General features: G+C 37.0%; 2 protein-coding genes across 2 annotated transcripts in view; both read left to right on the top strand.

The window, feature by feature from the left end:
- LOC129725813 (homeotic protein Sex combs reduced) overlaps positions 1–21,725 on the top strand; it is a 219,558-nt gene that overhangs the window by 107,885 nt on the left and 89,948 nt on the right. The window lies entirely within an intron of this gene.
- LOC129725760 (segmentation protein fushi tarazu) lies at positions 17,624–19,312 on the top strand. Its single transcript, XM_055681969.1, has 2 exons — positions 17,624–18,704; positions 18,775–19,312. The coding sequence occupies exons 1-2, from the start codon at positions 17,753–17,755 to the stop codon at positions 19,164–19,166; spliced, it is 1,344 nt and encodes a 447-aa protein (XP_055537944.1). The 5' UTR covers positions 17,624–17,752; the 3' UTR covers positions 19,167–19,312.

Here is a 21,725-nt window from a genome sequence, read left to right as displayed (position 1 = left end):
GAAGTGGCAAACACACGCATGGTGTAATGGAGGTGATAATTAGGCTATTCAAAAAATGATTCTGTTTTCTTTAAAATAAGGAAGTTACTGATTTAAAAAACCGAACGTTCAATCAATGGTTGAAATGTGAAACTTTCCAAAAAATTTCCTGGTGTTTTCCGGTTCAAATGAAAAATATGTGAGAAACATGTCGATTTCAAAATTTTAAACTAATCATATTTTTGGTTTTTATTTCGAGAACCGAAAAGGTTGTATAACTAAACTTCGAGTTTCGTGAGAAGTTTTTCGTTAATTTATCCACCTATTTCTAAAACAATTATATTATACTAGTTGAACATTCCCGGCGATGCTCGGGATCAAAGGTTTCAAAGATAGATTTTTTTTCATTTCATTGCTGCATTAGCTCAACTCACTTCATAAATATAATTTACATCTTATACTTCCATCATCACTTTAAGTAGGGTGTCGAACGTCTTCGTCAGTGGTTTTCTTCGGACCTTTTTTGCCAGTAAAACTACCGAAGAAAACCACTGACGAAGACGTTCGATACCCTACTTCAATATTCTGAGAACGCGCAGAACGGAAATACCCATATTGGATTGTTTTTTGTGATTTTGGGCTGATTTACAGAAACTGGAAGTCACCATTTTGGATTTCAAAATGACGTATGGAGTTCCACTTTCGAAAGTATTGAAATTGTTGGCCAAATATCACTTTAGAAGTCATAAATTTGCATGTTTCATGTAGTTTTGTGAATAATATATCAAATTTAGTAATCAGATACTTGTTATTTTTCTTCAAATGTCTTTTCTGAACGTTAACAAACATTTTAATGAAAAAAAATATGTCATCGCTGTAAAATGACGTATGGAGGTCCACTTTCGGAAGTATTGTGTTGGCCATATATCACTTTAGGTTATTTTCCTGAAACCGCCATTTTTTAATCCACAAAACTTTGTAGAAAATAAGAAAATAAAAGATTTTTAATGCTTAAGCTGCCTCTTAATCGATATTCAAACAAATGAATCGTAACCTTTCCTGCAGCTAGATGTGAGTTCTAGTTTGGATTAACGCAAAAAAAAAGTAAAACAGTAAGATTAAGAGCTGAATGACCTTCTGGTTAAAAGCTCTCTAATAAAAATCAAATTCAAATTCAAAAGTACAAAAGTAAATCGAATGCCGTAAAATGTAACTATTCACAAAACTACGAAAACATCAGAAATGTAAAATGTTCATGCTCGAGATATGGGTTATTCTGCAAAAAAAATGTAGATGAAAGAACAACGAACATTTTATTGCAAAAAAAAAACAAATCATTGAATTTTGATTCAGAGGCGAATTGCGCATAAAAAGTCAAAGTTTCGCATGTAATCGTATAAAAACGTATAAATTAAAAAAAATATTTTTCGGGGATTTTCTGTATCCTGTATGCTGTATATGGTCCTCGTGGCTCTGTGGTTAGCGATGTCGATTGGCTCCCACACGGTTGTGATATCGGGTTCGATCCCCGATCAGGTCGAGAATCTTTTCGAACTGCAATTTTTCTCGACTCAGCTCTGGGGCACGGTGTATCGTTGTTCTTATCCTACAACATGCAAAATGTGCTAAAACAATATCGATAACGAATTTTCTCAACTAATCTGGTTGATCGAGAGCGCTATTAGAAGGCTGCAATATTGTTGTGCTGTATACAGAAAATCATCTTGAAACATACATTTTATATTTTAACATAAACAAACATTTTAATGAAAAAAGAATCACATGTCATCGCTTAAAATTTTGATTTAGAGGCAAATTCAGCATAAAAAGTCATAATTTTGCATGTTTCACGCAGTTTTGTGAATAATATCTCAAGTTTTAGTAATCATATACATTTTATTTTTCCTCAAATGTCTTTCCTGAACGTTAACAAACATTATAGTGAAAAAAATCATATGTCAACGCTTTGAATTTTGATTTAGAGGCAAATTTAGCACAGAAAGCCATAATTTTGCGTGTTTTCGGTAGTTTCGTGAATAGTATCTCAAGTTTTAGTAATCAGATACTAATTATTTTTCCTTACATATCCTTCCTGAACGTTGACAAACATTTTAGTGAAAAAAAAAATCACATGTCATCGCTTTGAAATTAGATTTAGAGGCGAATTCAGCAGAAAAAGTTATAATTTTGCTTGTTTTACGTAGTTTTGTGAATAAAATCTCAAGTTTTAGTAAACAGATACTTGTTACTTTCCTTCAAATGTCTTTCCTAAACGTTTACAAACATTTTAATGTAAAAAAAAATCACATGTCATCGCTTTAAATTTTGATTTAGATGCAAATTCAGCATAAAAAGTCATAATGTTGCATGTTTCACGTAGTTTTGTGAATAATATCTCAAGTTTTAGTAATCATATACTATTTATTTTTCCTCAAATGTCTTTCTTAAACATTAACAAACGTTTTAATGAAAAAAGAATCACATGTCATGGCTTTAAATTTTGTTTTAGAGGCAAATTCAGCATAAAAAGTCATAATTTTGCAAGTTTTACGTAGTTTTGTGAATAAAATCTCAAGTTTTAGTAAACAGATACTTGTTACTTTCCTTCAAATGTCTTGTCTAAACGTTTACAAACATTTTAATGTAAAAAAAAATCACATGTCATCGCTTGAAGTTTTGATTTAGAGGCAAATTCAGCATACTTTCGCTTGTTTTACGTAGCTTTGTGAATAAAATCTCGAGTTTTAGTAATCAGATACTAATTATTTTTTCTCACATGTCTTCCCTGAACATTAACAAACATTTCAGTGTAAAAAATCATATGTCAACGCTTTGAATTTTGATTTAGAGGCAAATTTAGCACAGAAAGTCATAATTTTGCGTGTTTTACGTAGTTTCGTGAATAATATCTCAAGTTTTAGTAATCAGATACTAGTTATTTTTCCTCGAATGTCTTCCCTGAACATTAACAAACATTTAAGTGAAAAAAGAATCATATGTCATCGCTTTGAATTTTGATTTAGAGGCAAATTTAGCAAAGAAAGTCATAATTTTGCATGTTTTACGTAGTTTTATGAATAATATCTCAAGTTTTAGTAATTAGATAACTATTTTTTTTATAACTAATGTCTTTCCTGAACATCAGCGAACATTTTCATGTTAAAAAACCTACATGTCACCGCTTATTATTTTTGATTTAGAACGATTCAAAATGATGATGATTACTGTACACCACAGAGACTGAGGAAATAATATCAATAAGATCAAGCGTTACAGTGCGTCTTGAACTGTCCTATAGATCAGACGTTTTTTCGGTTGCTTGTGGACTGGTCTTTGACTGCCTATAGCTTCAAAGTTTGTGTTTTGTCAGTGTGTCTTTTAAAGACTACCTGAAAGTTATTTCCCATCAGTCTTTCTCAAGACTACCTACTTTTGAATTTAACATTTGTTTTAACTTTTTTCGTATCACCCGAAATGGCTGGACGGAAAAAGAAACCTCGCATCGCTGCGGGGAGGAAAAGAGAGGCATCTCTTTCTGACACATCGAGTGTCTGTAGTGACAATCCTTTTGATATTTTGCCTGAGCAAGAAGCTGGTGAAATGGAAGTTACCAATAATGAAACTATACAAAATATAAAATCTTTAAAAAAGGAGAAAGTTCCACCTATTGTGGTAACTATTTCTTCTGAATTTAATATATTCAAAAAGGAACTTTCAACGTTTGTTTCTGACGTTAAAGTTACCTATCAAATTGGCCGTAGAGGTGAATGCCGCTTATTAGCCGACTCAGTAAAGGGTCGTGATCGTCTTGTTCAGTATTTAACTGACAAGATGTACAAATTTTTTACATATGACACCAAGAACGCCAAGCCGTTCAAGGTTGTCTTGAAAGGTCTCACCAACGATCAAACCGTTGATGAGATCAAACTTACTTTAACAGAATTACTTGGCATAGCCCCTACCCAAGTAATTCTAATGAAACAAAAATCACGAGGCGAAAACAGTCAGAGAACTGGAATTTCCCTAGTTAATTATTTAATTCATTTTAACCGCAATGAGGTTAACAACTTAAAATTTTTTGAAAAAGCACATGCTTTGTATAATGTGCGTGTAAAGTGGGAAACTTATGGGAAGTATGGCGGAGCTGAAAAGCATATCACCCAATGCCGTACTTGCCAACGTTATGGCCATGGTTCCAAATTCTGTAACATGGACCAAAAATGTCTTAATTGTGGAGACTCTTCTCACAAAAAGGACACATGTCCTGTGAAAGAGAGTAAAAGTTTTCGCTGTGCGAATTGTAACGGCAACCATATGTCAAATTTTTATCAATGCCCAGTCCGTTTAGCAATTGTTAAGGCAAGGCAAGGTAAACAAAATTCAATTTCTCAATTAAAACCAACTTCAAAACAAAATTCTCCAAGCGTACCAGTGACGCATAGTTTACCTTTTCCTTTGCATACCCGTTTAACTTATGCACAGGTTACAGGTAGTTCGAACATTATACCGCCTAGTGTTGGTAGTTCGAAAATGACCGTTAATATGGGTAAGCAAAACACGCTAGAAAATAACTGTACACCTATTACTCCAGCTAATATTGGTGCCGAAAATATTTTTTCTAATGTCAACTGCCTGGGGCCTATTACGGCAGGTAAACTTTCTTTTTTGCAACAGGCAATGTTCGATCTTATGAACGCCATGTTGCAGGCAAAATCAATGTTTGAAGCCATTCAAATAGGCACAAATTTTACTATTAAAATTGTTTCTAATTTAAAATTTAGCAATGATTTTAAATAAAACAATTAAAATATTAAATTGGAATGCTCGCTCATTGAAGGCCAATGAGAATGAGCTTTTTAATTTTTTAACAGTAAATAATGTGCATATTGCAATTATTACTGAAACATTTTTGAAACCTAACATAAAATTAAAATATGATCCCAATTACGTGGTTCATAGATATGATAGGATTCAGGGTTCCGGCGGTGGAGTTGCAATTGTTATTCATCGCCGAATCAAACATCGTGCTCTTCCCCATCTTGAGACGAAAGTTATTGAAACTTTGGGAATTGAAGTTCAAACTGAACTTGGGATTTTATTTATTGCCGCAGCATATTTACCATTTCAATGCACACGCGAGCTCAAAAATTATTTTAAAGGTGATTTACAAAAACTCACCAGAAATCGTTCGAAATTTTTCATAATCGGCGATTTTAACGCTAAACATCGTTCATGGAATAATTCTCAAAGTAATTCCAATGGCAAAATTTTATTCAATGATTGTTCTTCAGGATACTATTCTATTTTGTCTCCGAATAGTCCTACATGCTTTTCTTCTGTAAGAAACCCTTCAACAATTGATTTGGTGCTGACAGATCAAAGTCATGTATGCAGTGATTTGATCACACATGCTGACTTTGATTCTGACCATCTTCCAATAACTTTTTCTTAATCACATGAATCAGTTTTAAACCCTATGAGCTCTGTTTTTAATTATAACAAAGCTAATTGGGAAAGATACAAAAATTATATTGAGAGAAATTTCAATAATGAGCTTGATTTGCAAAACGAAGTGAATATTGATTCCGCTTTGGAAGCATTAAAATGTGCAATTGTTGATGCCAGGAATTATTCTGTTCCAAAGGCTCAAGTGAAATTTGATTCACCAATAATTGACGAAAATCTTCAACTTCTAATTCGTTTGAAAAATGTCCGCAGACGTCAATATCAACGTTCTCGTGACCCTGTTTTTAAAACTATTTATAAAGATTTACAGAAAGAGATTAAACATAGATTTACTCTTCTGAGAAATCAAAATTTTGAGACTAAAGTTGAAAAATTGAAACCATATTCAAAACCATTTTGGAAGCTGTCGAAGATTCTTAAGAAACCTTCAAAGCCTATTCCAGTTTTAAAAGATGGTGAACGTTTTCTTGTATCCAATGAACAAAAGGCTCAAAGACTTGCTCAGCAGTTTGAGAGTGTTCATAACTCAAATTTGAATTTTGTGAGTCCAATTGAAAATGAAGTCACACGTCAATTTGATTTAATTTCTTCCCAGAATTTTTTACCTGCAGAAATAATTGAAACTAACTTGAATGAGATTAAATCAATTATTAAAAATTTCAAAAATATGAAAGCACCTGGTGACGATGGAATCTTTAATATACTAATCAAACATCTCCCTGAGAGCACAATGGATTTTTTAGTGAAAATTTTCAATTGCTGCTTCAAAATTGCATATTTTCCCAAATTATGGAAAAATGCAAAAATTACTCCCATTTTAAAACCGGTTAAGAACCCAGCTGAAGTTTCAAGTTATCGACCAATCAGTTTGCTTTCTTCAATAAGTAAACTGTTTGAGAGAGTTATTCTTAACAGAATGATGTCACACATCAACGAAAATTCAATTTTTGCAAATGAACAGTTTGGATTTCGCCATGGGCATTCCACAACTCATCAATTGCTCAGAGTTACTAATATGATACGAGCTAACAAATCTGAAGGTTATTCCACTGGAGCTGCTCTTTTAGACATAGAAAAAGCATTCGACAGTGTTTGGCATAAAGGTTTGATTGCGAAATTGCAAACTTTTAATTTTCCAATTTTCCTAATCAAAATTTTAAAAAATTATCTTACTGATCGAACTCTGCAGGTTGTCTATCAGAATTCAAAATCTGATAGATTTCCTGTCAGAGCAGGTGTGCCTCAAGGTTCAGTCTTGGGTCCAGTCCTGTACAACATATTCACTTCAGATCTTCCTGATTTGCCTCCAGGATGCACAAAGTCATTGTTCTGCGATGACACAAGCATTTCCGCAAAAGGAAAAAGTCTTCGTGTCATATGCAGTCGATTGCAGAAAAGTTTAAATATTTTTTCTTCCTACTTGCAAAAGTGGAAAATCTCTCCCAATGCTTCTAAAACTCAAATGATAATTTTTCCGCATAAGCCTAGGGCTTCTTTCCTCAAGCCAAACAATAATCACGTTGTCAAGATGAATGGGGTTATTTTAAGTTGGTCCGACAAGGTTAAGTACTTGGGACTAGTTTATGATAAAAAACTTATTTTCAAAGAGCACATTGAGAGTATACAAGCCAAGTGCATCAAAGATACGAGATGTTTATATCCTCTCATTAACAGGAATTCTAAACTTTGTTTAAAGAACAAACTTTTGATTTACAAACAAATTTTTAGACCAGCAATGCTTTATGCTGTACCGATCTGGTCAAGTTGCTGTTCAACAAGGAAGAAAACGCTCCAAAGGATTCAGAATAAAATTCTGAAAATGATTTTGAAGCGTCCTCCTTGGTTTGGTACACTCGAATTACATAGACTTACTGGTGTTGAACCATTAGAAGCTATGTCAAATAAAATTATTAACAATTTTCGACAAAAATCGTTGCAATCCTCAATTGCTACGATAAGCTCTCTTTATAGCTAATAAGTTAGCAATTAAGTTAGTTGTAAGTTTACTTCCCCTTTTCTGACAAGTAGGTTCAAATCCCTACGAATGATAAGTCCTAATTGCGAAAGCAAACAAATCCTAACAATTAAAATTACAAATTTCTAACAGTGTTGAGAAGTCACCATTTGTGATTGGACACACATACTCATTATTTACTAATATTTATCATAAATACTTAAGCTACTAACAAATCCCCCCTTAAAAAAAAAAAAAAAAAAAAAAGATCAAGCGTTACGGAATTCCATTTTTATATAGTAGATTTCTTCGTAAAATAGTTCTGAAAGTTCTAGGCTCGAATCCCACCCGCCAAATTATAATTTTCGAAGTTTTTACGATCCTCTATTTTTCAATCAACTAAATTTTCTACCATCGTCCCCCGTTTATTATGTTTTTTTTTTTAATAATTTCTTTACCTGTTCTCTAACATATCTAACATACTGGTTTTGGGTATAGTCTTATCTATCAATTTATTTTTATTTATCACCATCCCTTTTTTATATTTCTGTACCTCACTTTTTCTCTTGTTATAACCATTCTATTACTCTCTTCAAGCTATTCCTCTCATTTCCTTTTTTTTTACATTAGAGTTTATTGTTTTCTGTTGCTTTCTTAACTTATAATTCTTCGTTTCTCTCAAAATTGCCGAAAATGTCATTAAGAAATGTCAAAGATTCCAAAAATGCCAACCATGTCGAAAAAATTACAATTTTCTTTAGTTATCAAAAACTGCAAAATATCAAGAATAGCAAAAAATGTAACGCAACAAATTTTACTGTTCAATGCCAAGCGAGACGAATATGTAAAAAAAAACATAACAATAGTGGCAAAAATACCAAAATGTAAGAAATATAGGAAGGACAAAAATGTTACATTTGATAATATCAAACATACCAATAACATAAAAAAAGATCAAAAATGACGAAATATATCAAAAAGCAAAGGTTTGGTGCATTATCTCGATTCGGAACTTGACCTTCTGTTTATTATACACAGGCTTCGCAACCAACTGTTAAGGGTACAGGACAATTGCGGGGCTAGCGCTACGATTCTACTGACACTAACACAGTCTCTCCCGAGCCGAGACGCGAACCTACAATAACTGGCTTGTTAGCCCAGTATCGTACCTCAGGACCAGCTGAGATCAAATATCAAATATGTTAAAAGTGTCAAAAATTAATTAATGTCCCTAACGTACGTTTTACTTATAGTTTTCTTAGCTCTATTTATATTTTAAGATTAATGAATTTTTGTTTTATTTTCTTTCTTTCTCTGTTCTTTTCTTCTACATATCTGTGTCTTTTTGTTTTTCTTTGTTTCTGATCTTGACCAATTCTCGTGTTACCTCTTTTTGTTTGTAACTTCTTTCACATTTATCACCCTCATTCAGAACATAGATATACAAATAGCTACACCGAAAGAGAAACGTTGAATCTATGTTTCGACTTGAACAACACTAAAATGCTGGACAGACATGAAACACGCAACTTGCTACTGTTTCCAGAAGTATGCCACACACTAAAAATGCAGCAAAATAAAACTGGTATAAATTCACCCGAAAATATCAAACACAAAGCATAGTTAATACACAAAACGCTAAAAGTAAAACAAGAGCCAGATTTACAACAGTTAGATTTGACAGAACCCTTGAAAATGATGAAATAAATCATCAAAACGTTGGATAGTTAAAGCGAAAAACTGTGAAGCCGAAAATCACCCTCCTGAGCTTAACGATGCAGGTAATACGCATGCAAACAAAAATTACAAGATAAAAATGGTCAACGTTCCCAGATCTGTTGATCAGATTGATGTTGATCAAGCCAAAACATTTGGTTGAGCATTCACATTTTCAAATCGATTGATTTAAAAATGAAGGTTTATAATCAAATTCTGATAAGTGTAAATCAAGAACCCGCTGTCAGCTGTAGCGTGAACGTCCCTATATTAACCTCCTCGGGGTGCTTACTTGGATACGAGTAACCATCGTGAAGATCGGGTCCCAACAACCTCGGTGGAAATCTTGGCCGTATGCTAACTGAGAGGAATTTCCGTAATCGTTTGTTTTCCCATATTGAGCGGCGTGCAACTGCGTCTGGTTCGAAGTGGACGGCTGGGCTGTGAAATGTGGTTGCTTGCTAGCCTAAACAATGTATACGCACTGACAAACGACAAACCCGATAGCGTAAAAAAGGAGTTCAAAGAGTTCCTCGAAAAAACTTGCGGAGAATGTTCAAAACATGATAGAAAAATTGTCACCCGGGACGCAAACACACAGGTTGTACATCAATAGCAATACCGTTCAACTATTGGTAAACACAGCCTCCATTCCACCAGTGATAAAAATGACCTAAGCTTAGTCAATTTCAGCGCAGCCAGGGACCATATGACTGACCATATGCTGATTGACGGACGGCGTTTACAGACGCCATCGATGTGCGGTTCTTCCGAGGCGTGATGGTGATCTAAGCCGACTTATGAGGCTTAGATCACCATCACTCCGCGAAGCACGATTTGAGAACCACTAAACTAGACTGTGTGCCAAAGTTGAAATCAGTAGGTATTGTCTTCATCTTTCAGTTCACTTTCAGTTAAATTTGGAATCAATTCCTTCTTTGTACTTTTGTTTCATTTGGAAGCGTTCTTCAACCATTTGGCCTTTTCCTCTCGTTATTGATTTGAATCAATTTTAAGATCATGTTCCTTATTTTTGTGGGTTTTTTCCTGGATTTTTGGGTATTTCAGACGAATTTTTCTTTTCTTCTATGACATGCCCAGCCCACCGTGGCCTCCCGATTTTCACCATGCTTATTATCGATTTAATGGATCGCTTATGAACCTGTGAATGCAGAAAAGCTGTTTTTGTTGGCCTATTTTATGAACAGTTTACTTTTGAGCAAGAGATAGAAAAGTTAAACTATGATCGCCTTGAGAGTTCACTTAACGTAACCCGATTCAGCTTAAATTTTGCATAGGGACTTTTTTCGAGAAGGCGAAACCCAATGGTCAAACTTTTTCCTATATTCTATTGGCACCCTATTATGTATGCATGATAACGAGAATACCAGAAAATTGAAACAAGTTGGATGATGACAGTCCCAAAAAAGTTTGTTGTAGTCAGAACACACCTGATTCTGTCGATTTCGGAAGTTTTCAAGTACAATATAGTACAAAAATGATATATGACCGCCCTTACCATACAATTCGTACCACTGTGCTTGGTCCTCTACGAACATGGTCCAACTTTCATGACCGTAGAGCAACGGTTCTCAACCTGGTGTACGCCTACCCCTAGGGGTACTCGATATAGAGTCCAGGGGAGGGGGTACGCGAAAAATAATAAAATGTTAAAAAACATATTTTCTGTTGTTTTAACATATTGGGGAGTACTACTAACTTTAATACAGATTAATTCAGTTTTTCTCACAAATTACCATATGAAAAACCATTCAAAAAAGTTGGGAGTACAATTGATATGTAAAATATAGCAAAGGAGTACGCGGACAAAAAAAGGTTGAGAACCGCTGCCGTAGAGGATTACCGGTCCGATCAGCGTTTTGCAGATGATCGACTTCGTGCGGCGGCGAACTTTATTCGAGCAAAGCGTCTTCTAGAGTCCACAATAGGTACGATTTTCTGCCATAAGGTGTCGACGAATTTCTCTGCTGGCGTCTCTATCAGCAGTCACCAGTGATCCCTGGTGCATTAACTTGTCTATTACCTCGTTCTCATCACTGCTAAATCTCTCTCTGGAACCTCTTCCGCTCATGTACTCAGTTTTCGACGTGTTTATGGCTTATACAATCCGCCCGGCGTTGACCTTCAGCCATCAGCGCAACCAAAAAGTTGAACAAACCACCTGAATACCGTGCCACTCGTTTAGATACCCACCCTACTTATACTACCGTCCAAAACCACATTAAATAGCCGCAATCTTCTTCGAGATTCGAAGGGACTTGTGAGTAATCGTACGTAACCTACCATATTTCGATCGCTTCAATTTGTGGGTACATTGTAGTCAAAGCATTTCTGCAATATCTGCCGTACCGCGAATATTTGGTGGTGGCGCAGGTATCCATGAATTTCGTCTGGTATTGCTCCATGAACTCCCTAGACGGGGCACATGGTATCCTTTATCAACTCCTCCGGTAGTACCTGTTACTCCTCCTGTACCTAAAGTCTGGAACGCTCAAAAATTAGTCGACTTCAAATTGGTGTATTTCTATTAAAAATGCATTCAAAATAACCTGAAATGCTGATTTTTGCCTTTTGGTTGCTGTGATGAGAATTTCCACAGTTTTAAAATGACGACCAAACAAAAAGGAGAAGAGAATCCGACGTTCCTGCACGCCATGTTGGCAAAATTGCTGGATGAGGCCAAATCGACCAAAACAAACCTCAGAAAGCCTGGAAGCGGCGGCAATCGTAATCCAGACGAAACAGCGACGACGGAGAAGGTGACGGCAAAATAAAAGCGGAATTCTGATATTTCTATCCGGAACGTCGCTGGCAAACTCAATGTCTCCCGTACTACTGTGCAGCGGGTCAAGAAATGCGTTATCGACGTTTAAAAAGATGAAGGTGATGAACCGAGATTACAAACAAAAGACGTCGGCAGAGCAACGGTCCCGATAACTGTTTACGAATCTGCTCACAAAGTTCGGCTGTGTCGTAATGGACGACAAAACGAATGTGAAGGCGGATTTCAAGTAGTTTTCGTGACGGGTTTCTTATACCGCACCAGGGGAAGGGAGGGTGACTGAAAAAAGGTGAGAACATTGTGCATAATGCAATAGAAGAGGTTAAGCGGGTTTGGCAAATTTTGAATATATAAATTTAATTACCAAAACAAATCAACAATAGTCTAAATTGGTCAGAAAAAACATAATTGTCAAAAACGATGAAAATGTTGAAATTGCCAAAAATATAAAATCAAAACCAAGAACGTCGCAAATTTCAAAAATGTTAAATTGAAACCAAGGGGATGCCAACCATATCTAAACTTTGCACATTTGACAGTAGGCAACATATCGGGGCAACAAAAATAAAGATTTTTCACTTTTATACATTTATGCATATTTTATTAGAGAAAAAATGTATCTGCATTTTTTAAATTTGTATGGCTTTGAATGCATGGGACTTTGCCAGTTTTTTTATTTATTAGGTATCTACTGGGTTGACAAGTAAAAGAGAATCGATAGATATCTGCGTCGATTGGAGGAGGAAAAGCGGTCGCGCGTAATGCTTCGGAGAAACGCGATTTCAATCCGGGAGAGGTTTGCTCATCTATGGGATTTCGAAGTGTAGTGACTTCGAAGTATACCCAGATATTTATTCGTGTCTTACGGTGGCTGTTTAGTCAGACCAGAGTAAATTTCTCTCGGTCGATTAATATCATGATTAAACTAATGACTTAGCGATGTATTTCAAAGAACCGCATTTGCTGAAGAGCGTTTGACTTCTAGAAGATATTCGGAATTGATAATAATAGACAAATATTCAAATACTTGGATACTTCGGGTGGTGGATTGCTTTTCCGCGCGCGTCATTGGCATAGGATCGCGTCGTTTGACAAGAAAGGTGACAAAATAGCACAAATCTTCCGTTCCACCGCGCGCAGTCGTGGGGATGCAGAGCTAAACTCGGTTCGGTTTAATGGTTTAGCCGGAGATTGCTCACGCATTGCTGTTAAATGAGCGCATCACAAATTGGAGTAGGTTCGTTCTGAGGAATACGTAATGTATACTTTTTAATGAACCGCGTTCGCCGTGTGACAAGAAAGGTATTCATCGTTCGTATTCGCAATGAGTCAACATCGCGCGCAACATTGTTCGATTCTGTTACTTAAAAAGGTGACACAGTCGTTCCTTTCCGTCGCAGTCGTGGAGATGCAGAGGTAAAGTCGGTCTCCGACAACAACGACTGTTACACCTCATTCCTCAGCATAACGATCGTAAGGACGTGGCCGGCGCTGTAATCGATCTATACAATGCGGTAGCTAAAATAATTCGAAATATGTTCAACTGCGTCAAAAATGTAAAGTTGTTAACTATCAGCCATTGATTTTTTTCGTTATGTTTTCCGTGCACAAGAAAGGCGATAGACGTGATGTGCAAAACTATAGAAGTATCACATCTATCTGCGCAATAAAGTGATGAAAATAATTGCTAACGACGCCCTTTTCGCCAGCTGCAAGCAATACATAACGTCGGATTAACATGATTTTCACCCCGATTGATCGATCACAACTAACTTAGTCGTATTCTCATCGACATGCTTGCGAAACATGAGTAGCGGTGCCCAAATAGACGCAGTATACACTGATCTTAAGGCGGCGTTCGATCGAGTTTCATTTGCTCTTGTGAGCTTCAGTTTATTGTACACTTCACAAATGTGTCTGGAGTCTCACAAGGTAACAATCTTGGCCCGTTAATATTCATGTTGTTTATCTATCTTCTATTTATAATGGTCATAGAAATATTGGGAATGAGGAGGGGGTCTTAATTGATAAGAAAATCAAGTATTTTCATGCCTAATGAGAATTTTTTGAATGAATACGACAATTTTCAGGCCTTTGAACATGTCTGGGGGCCGAAAATTGATTCCCAGAGACCAGAATATGATGTCGAAAATAGGGAGTGATAACTTAGAAAGTCAGGTCCTTTAGTGCATTATGGGAACTTTTTGAATAAGTACGATAACTTTCATTCCCCACGGTCGGTCATGTCCAGAAGTTGATACCTAGGGACCGGATGATGTCCGATGTTTTTCTTAAACAAAAATGGCGACTTCCGGTTTCTGGGAACCTGTATAAAACTGTGGAAAACGTTCACAAACCACCCAACATTGTTATTTTCGGAACCAGGATGACCCTTAGAAATCAAAAAGTAAAGTTCAACGACATTTTTTAAATTCAAAATGGTGACTTCCAGTTTCAGAATTTTGCTAAAGTCAAATATATTCTCTGCAATATGTATATTTCCGGTATCAAGATGACGTCCAGAATCCAAATATTCATGTCCGGTGCCAATTTTAAATCTCACATGACGACTTACATTTTCTGAAGTGCTTGCTATAATAGAGAAGAAGGCCAAGCTGTGCAAAATTGAGTAAAATGTTTAAATAATGTAGACATTTCTAGAAATAGAACTATGTTAAGAAAATGACAACAGGTGTCCAACACTGTTTTCAAATTCAAGATGGTGACCTCTGGTATCTGAAACGCTGTGAAAAGCAGGAGAAAATATACAAATACTCTCTGATTATAGATCAGAGTTGACTCTCCAAAACCGAAAATAGGTGTCCGAACGTTTGGTATGGTTAGGGTTGTTTTTCTGCATTGAAAGTGATTCAAAACTTGAGGAAAATGTTAAGACAGTTCCCTTATCTTTCAATTGCTATTTAATGCATAAAGACTGATGTTCAACCATAAGGATGATATAGATATTGTTAGCTCTTGATGGAGAAACGAAAAATATGGTAGTTCGTAAAAAATATATAAAAATATAGCAAATTATAAAAAAGTAGAAATTTTCACACGAGCAAGGCCGGGTGACGTTGTCTTCTGCTTACGGTGTAGTACGGTGTCCATTTCACGGTTCCCGGATTGCTAGAATTGAATCCGTACAACGAAAATTGGTAAAATATGCGCTAAGATTCCTCCCGTGGCGCAACCCCTCAAATCTGTTAGCCCGTAGGCTGAACACTTTCGGCTTTTAGGAATGCGAACTTTCAAGCGGAGACGATTTGAGGTTCAATCCACATTTATCGGTAAAGTGCTTCTGCCCCCGAATAATCTCTCAGATCTAGATCAATTCGATCCAATACGCTTAATGTCGGCCAGCTTTAATACTCTTGTTTAAAAAAAGACTTAGCATTAGATAGCCAGTTTGTGATTGCTCCTGGTGTTAGTATTAAGTAGTCCATTAAGGCGAGTACTCTGTCAGATGGATTTTTAATAAATTTAAACAATTATACAAATTATTAAACAAAAAATGTAAAACATGCCAAACAGCAAAAATTGACAAATTTTCATAAATGCCAAAAATATCAAATTTAATATTAATAATTAAATATTATCGGAAAACTCCAATTGTGTCAAAAATGAATTTTCCAATTTTAAAATTATTATTTCAAATTTATCAAATTTTCCAAAGCGTACTAAAGTTGTTCGTATTTGGATTTATATTTTTCGTGGTATAAATAATTATTATTGATTTGCAGAATATTTCTTATAAATGCTAGCGGCTCAAACTAATTTTTAACTTGATTTGCATAAACTTAAGAGCATTGAGAGTTTTTCTCTCGATTTGTTACAAAATAACAACTTTTTGTCCCTTTCATTCTCTTATTCAACTACTAGAATTGAATGAAAAAAACCTTCCGGCTCTATATTTTTATATCCTTCTCCTTTTTCCAAACCTTGGGTAAAATTTTCTTTATTTTTGATAATATTTCTTGTATTGTATCGACAATTGAACGATCCAAAAATTAAGCTTATCAATTCTTCCCCACAAATATGACACAATGCTATTTGTGCTTAGTATTTTGCAAATCAACTAGTCGCTAATTTGTTGGAATTTTTAGGAATATACTAACAACAAGTGCAAAGCTCTTAGTTAAGTTTCATCAAAGACAATGACCGATAAAGTTGCTTTTTCATTAACCCTCTAGTGCCCAGTGCCGCCTTGAGACGGTCTTCAATTGAACCTCTAAAAAGCTTCAATCAATACTAAAAAAATGTTTATAGAAATTCATAGTGATTTTTTCGAAGTCCATCTGAAAACTACCTTGGGCAGTAGAGGGTTAACTTGATTTCCCCGAAATACCTAAACTGATAAACAAACACTATCATTAGTTTTTTTCAACTCCTTTTATTCAAAGTAAGATTCCATCACCAGAGTGGAGAATGGAAAATAGGAAACTCTTAAAAACTCTAGTTTCTCCCGCAAACCAACAGCGATACCGAAACCTCAAATTAGACTTTTTTTTCATCTAATTTGAGATCTATAATTTTTGCCATGGATGAAAAATATTTCGCGTGCGAAGAACCATTGATTAATGATTGCATTTCCCCTTTGACATTGCCTCGGTCTGTTCCGAAGTCTGACAGCTTCATAGGCGGAAGCAGTACGGTTAAAATTGACCAAGGGCTTGTGCGGTGTGCGCCGGGAAAACGCTGCTGCTGTTGCTGCTGCACATCGATACATCTGTCGAATCGAATGTAGGCACGGGTTTCGATTCCGAGGTGGAATGCAAACAATGGATACAATTCTTGTCTTTTCATATTTTTTCCCTGCAATCGGAACCTCCCGTCATGCGACTAAGTCTGGTGCAAGCTCGAACGGTTGGTCAAATGCAGTCGAAACTTAATTTATGACTATTTATTCGATTCACCGTACTGCTTCTTGCAGAGCGAACATCAGGAACGGATAGATTCGGTGGGATTTCTGGGTTAGGGGGAGTAAGCGACTAGTGCGCTTTGATATAGACCTCAATTGACGACAGAGAATTTGCCAGTTGGAAGTTTTGAAATCTCTGTTGAGGAGTTAGTGTGAATGTAGGATTTATTGATTTTGTTTCGAGGAATCAGTCGGCCCTGTGCCAAGCGACACGTTAAGCATCCAGAAGCAGTGCATTATTTGTCAAGGCTAAAAACATTAGTCAAAATTACTACTTCAACCTTGACAGCTCATCTGCCCACGCTTCTCCAATGATTCCATGCTTTCTAAGAACAATTGCCGGCTATCACTGTATGTTTACTCATTAACGCTTGTTTATGCTCCCGCTGTCGGCAATGTTGTTCGGAAACATTGAAAGCGTCTGCATACCTAGGAAAACTCCGTAAATCCAGTACATAGAGCTGCCACGTTCTCACCCTCTACAAGCACATAGGAGGAGAGAGGAAAAAAGGCATTGTGCACCTAGGATTGCAGTTTCTGTTTTTCCCTTGCACCGTTCCTAGCGGATTAGGGTAATAAACAAATACATTTCGGGAGGGGAATAATATTTGGTCCGTCTCGTTTCCTCCCGAAACTGCACACTGCCTAGGGAAACTAGGCGAGAAAAAGAGGAACATAAATTTTATTGTATTTATTTTGTGCCGGTCGTGTGCCAGAAACTATGCCGTCAAAATTTTGCAAACGATTCAGCATCAGTTGTCATTTCGAATCGAGAAGCGCTCGTAGGAAGTCACAGTTTTGCTTCGATTGATTTTGCATTACTCCATTACTAGGCCAGTGTGCTGCTGTTGAAAGAGTTATTCCGTCCACTTATTAAGTTTAAGGGAAGTACAAAGTGTGAACTAAGCTGATAATGATGGCTGCGACCCACCCGCAACATGTGGAGTACAGTGCAAATTACTACAACGCGTATTACGATTATGGTCAGTTTAACCATCAGGACCATTATCAAACCGGTTATCCGCACTTTCAAACGAACGTTCGCTATGCAAGCAGTGCGGCTTTATATCTACCTCACGCAGAAGGACCCCACAACCAGTTGAAGCAGAAACAATCGGAGGAAAACCAGTCCCAGGATCAAACCGCAGCTCCAACACCTGCAGAAAATCAACAATCGTATTATTCAAATGCACCGTCCTATTACTCGAATCAATATTACTGCCAGCAGCAGTTTAACAGTTATCATGATTATTACGCTTACCAACACGGATATCCTGCGCACGGGCTCGAATCAGGGATGACGAAGCCAGAGTCGACACCGGAAAGTAACATCAATCATATGTACAGCAACAACAACGGTGCGTATCAGCAAACGGAGGATTCTACGACAGCATCCAACAACACATACGCCAAACAGCCAGACTCACAAACCCAGAGCGAACAATTTTCCTATGGCAAAAAGCGCAAACTGGATAGCAATGCACCAAAGGAGGACTCGCCAGCGTTACGGGCGTTGCTCACCAATCCATCGAAAAAATTAAAGTACACTCCCGGTTACACCTCATGTGGCGTTATTAACATGATGTCGCCCATAAGCGATCGAATCGCACCGGAAATAGTCCCGCCCTCGCCGAACAAGACCAATGACAGTATCGACAGTATTCTAGAGTGTGCCAACAGTGGCTTCGAAACGAGTCTTCAGAATGACAGTGTAGGTTTTTCGCTGAATCATCATTATTCCAACCCACCGACCGCAACCAGCTTCGATGGTGTCAGCACTCCGCCATTATCGCCAAAGGATCTGGATATCTCTCTGTCGAAGTCACCGTCCGCTGCAAACGAGAAGGACTTTTCCCACTTCGATGGTAAGTTTAGAACTTTACTCATGCACTGTGTGACTTTTTGGCTAACATTTCCCTATTTTCACTCCCTCAGGTACGACAAAAGAATCAACCAAACGAACGCGGCAATCCTACTCGCGCTATCAAACATTAGAACTGGAAAAGGAATTCCAATTCAATCGATATCTGCAACGACGTCGACGCATCGAAGTGGCCAACGCATTGAAACTCACCGAGCGTCAGGTGAAAATTTGGTTCCAGAACCGTCGTATGAAAGCGAAAAAGGATCAATCAATCGCTAGCCCCGACAGTGTTCTATACGAGGAAGGTCAGCAACATCACCCCCACCTCCACCGCCAACCAAGCTATCAACCCCAAGGAGCGTCATTATCTTTTATCGGTTACAATCAACCCCCGATGCAAAACTACGGCAGTTATGAGGTGACTTCATCGCACAACTTTCAGCCCTGTGGGAAATCTGTCTGATGTGAAAGACACACCAACCGATCGGGGAATATCGGGTAGGGGAGGGGAAAAAATCTCTGCATTCGACTTTGATGCGCAATCCAGAGCATTTAAACCATCCTGAAAAGTACAACCAAGCACACGTGATGCCTTAGCTGTTAATCAAACAAAATGTTCCTATTTATTATAACTTAGTTTAAAACACTTGCGGAATAGTTTACATGTAAATATGCACAAAGCTTTAGAATGACGGTACAAAAACAGATAGAATAAAAACGATTATCGATGCTAAGATCCTCTACTGATTACAACAATCGCTCCCACTGGTTCGGACAAACCAAACTTCCCCTGTGTGCGAGCGGCTTTGGGTGCTGCGTTTCCTTTATTTCATCTCATTTTTTTTCTTGTTCGCTTCTGCTCTGCTGCAAGAACTGCCGCTGGTTCTGTTTACATCCTGCAGCACGCTGGAAGCCAAAAGTTGCCCGAGGCGAAAAACCCAAAACCGAACAGCGTGAGCGCAGATGACTCCGATGAGGCGCTGCACTGGGTTGCTTGCGGGATCACAAACAGGGACGATTTGTTTTTGCTTCGAAACGGAATTGAAACGACTTATTTTTAGATTGTCGCATAACTTTGTTGAACACCTCTATCAAATTGTTTTATGCAAATCATGTTGATTTCCTACGACTCTCTAAGCCAGATCAAATTGTTTATCTTATTCGACGCCTAATCGCTCCTCCCTCACGGGGCGATGAGATCGATCAGTTCGTTCGAACACACGACGCCAAATGGGAAATAAAAACAATATCAATGGCCGATGTTGGTTTGTTTTCTCTTTTCACATTCGATCGGCTTCGGATTATCCAGGCAGCGAAGGCAGACAGGGCGAAAAGGGTGTGGTTTAGCGGATTAGTACTCTATTTGCCTATGGCTGGGTTTCAACGGGGTCAAATTGGAATTTTTCAGCGTAGTTGGAAAGGGAAAAAGACACTGAGATAAGTGAAAAGTGAAATGTTTCTAATTTACTATTACCTCAATTATTTTGTTGTGCTGAATATTTCATTTGTTTGTTATTTGTTGAACTGCTTTCATCATTGTGATCCATATTGTAAAAAGGAACTAGGGTTTTGAACGACTTCGGCAGTGGTTTTGTTCGGTAGGTTTCTGCATAAGGATACTGTAGAAAACCTGCCGAAGAAAACCAATACCAAAGCCGTTCGCTACCCAATTTGTCTTTGGAAATGCTCGGAACAAGGCGAACGGAAACAAAGAACATTTTTTAACCGAGATAAAAACAATCTTCAAAATTCAATAACATTTCTAACTGAATCTATATCTTAAGCTTTTCATTAGAATTTTCTGCGTGCTGCGAACTAAATACAACACAGAATTCTAATTGAGTTTGCAGGGTGATCTAGGAAATTGATGGAGCCAGAAATAAATAAAAACATTGTTTTTAAACAAAATGGTAAAAACAGGTTTTGTCCTAGAACTTAAACTAGAAAATGATGCCCTTTGTAAATATAGCATTTTCAGAGACTTAAATGAGTTTTCCCGTAAGCTAACGCTGGAACGACGAACCCGATGAGTAATTTAACGAGCTTCTGCGTACACTAGAAGCACCAAAATTCACAGGAATGATTTGAAAACTTTAATCTTTTTAGGGCAACCATTTTGAGCTTTTGTCGCCCAGTGTAATCAAATCAGTTGCCAAATCAGCTTTTATCAACATAAAAACAATATATTCTGAAAATGCTGAGCATACCGACAGTATAGACACGAATCAGAAAGCTTTAATTCCTGTAAAAAACTCCCTAGAATTGTCCCTTCTTATTTTTTGAGAAATACGAAATTGAATTGAAGAATTGAAGTTCTAATTAACATTTTAGACTGTTAGCCCGATGTCTTGTATTGAGTTAGTAGTGTGAATATTCTGGTCTTGTATTTAGTTTTGAATTAAAAAAAACAATAGAAGGAATATTGCAACATTTGATAGCATGAAAGTTGGAAAATGATTTTCACCAAGTTAATAGAATAGATCCCTGAAAATCAATTATCCCGATTTTTAAATTGACTTGGAATTTGGCTTGGTTATCAGCTCACATTGGTTTTAATCTGCGTTCAAAATGAGACTCTTCATTTAAAAAAAAATATAATCACAACTTGCCGCATTTTAGTGGATTCCTAGCTAATTTTCAAATCGATTGCAGCAAGAATGAAGGAAACCCGTTGAAAACTGACTAATTTTTAAGCATTCGAAATTGGGAAATTCTCGCGACGTTTCCAATGTCTTCGGTATTTGAATTTACACCTCTATGCTCAAGAATGCTACCGTGAGACGTATTTATATCTCTAAACACATCTATACATCAAAAAATGGAGTTTTGTCTATTTGTCTGATCCACATAGACTTGAAAACGACAGAGTCGGCATAACCATTTGTACGTAGATGTTTTAGAGGTCGAGGAAGGTGCCTAAGATAGTTTGAGACTCTTCACTGCTCTGGAAAGGAGGACTCCCGTTAAAAGGAAACACAAATTTCTGCATAACTCGGGAGCTAACCGAACAAATGGGACCAAA

The sequence above is a fragment of the Wyeomyia smithii genome, chromosome 1 (assembly GCF_029784165.1).
Source record: "Wyeomyia smithii strain HCP4-BCI-WySm-NY-G18 chromosome 1, ASM2978416v1, whole genome shotgun sequence".
In the NCBI taxonomy this organism is placed as follows: Eukaryota; Metazoa; Arthropoda; class Insecta; order Diptera; family Culicidae; genus Wyeomyia; species Wyeomyia smithii.
This window is presented reverse-complemented; position numbering and strand designations above follow the sequence as displayed.

Coding starts and splice junctions, on each gene's coding strand:
- LOC129725760 (XM_055681969.1), top strand. CDS start 17,753: ATGATGGCTGCGACCCACCCGCAACATGTGGAGTACAGTGCAAATTAC. Junction 18,705..18,774: donor GGACTTTTCCCACTTCGATG/GTAAGTTTAGAA, acceptor TCACTCCCTCAG/GTACGACAAAAGAATCAACC.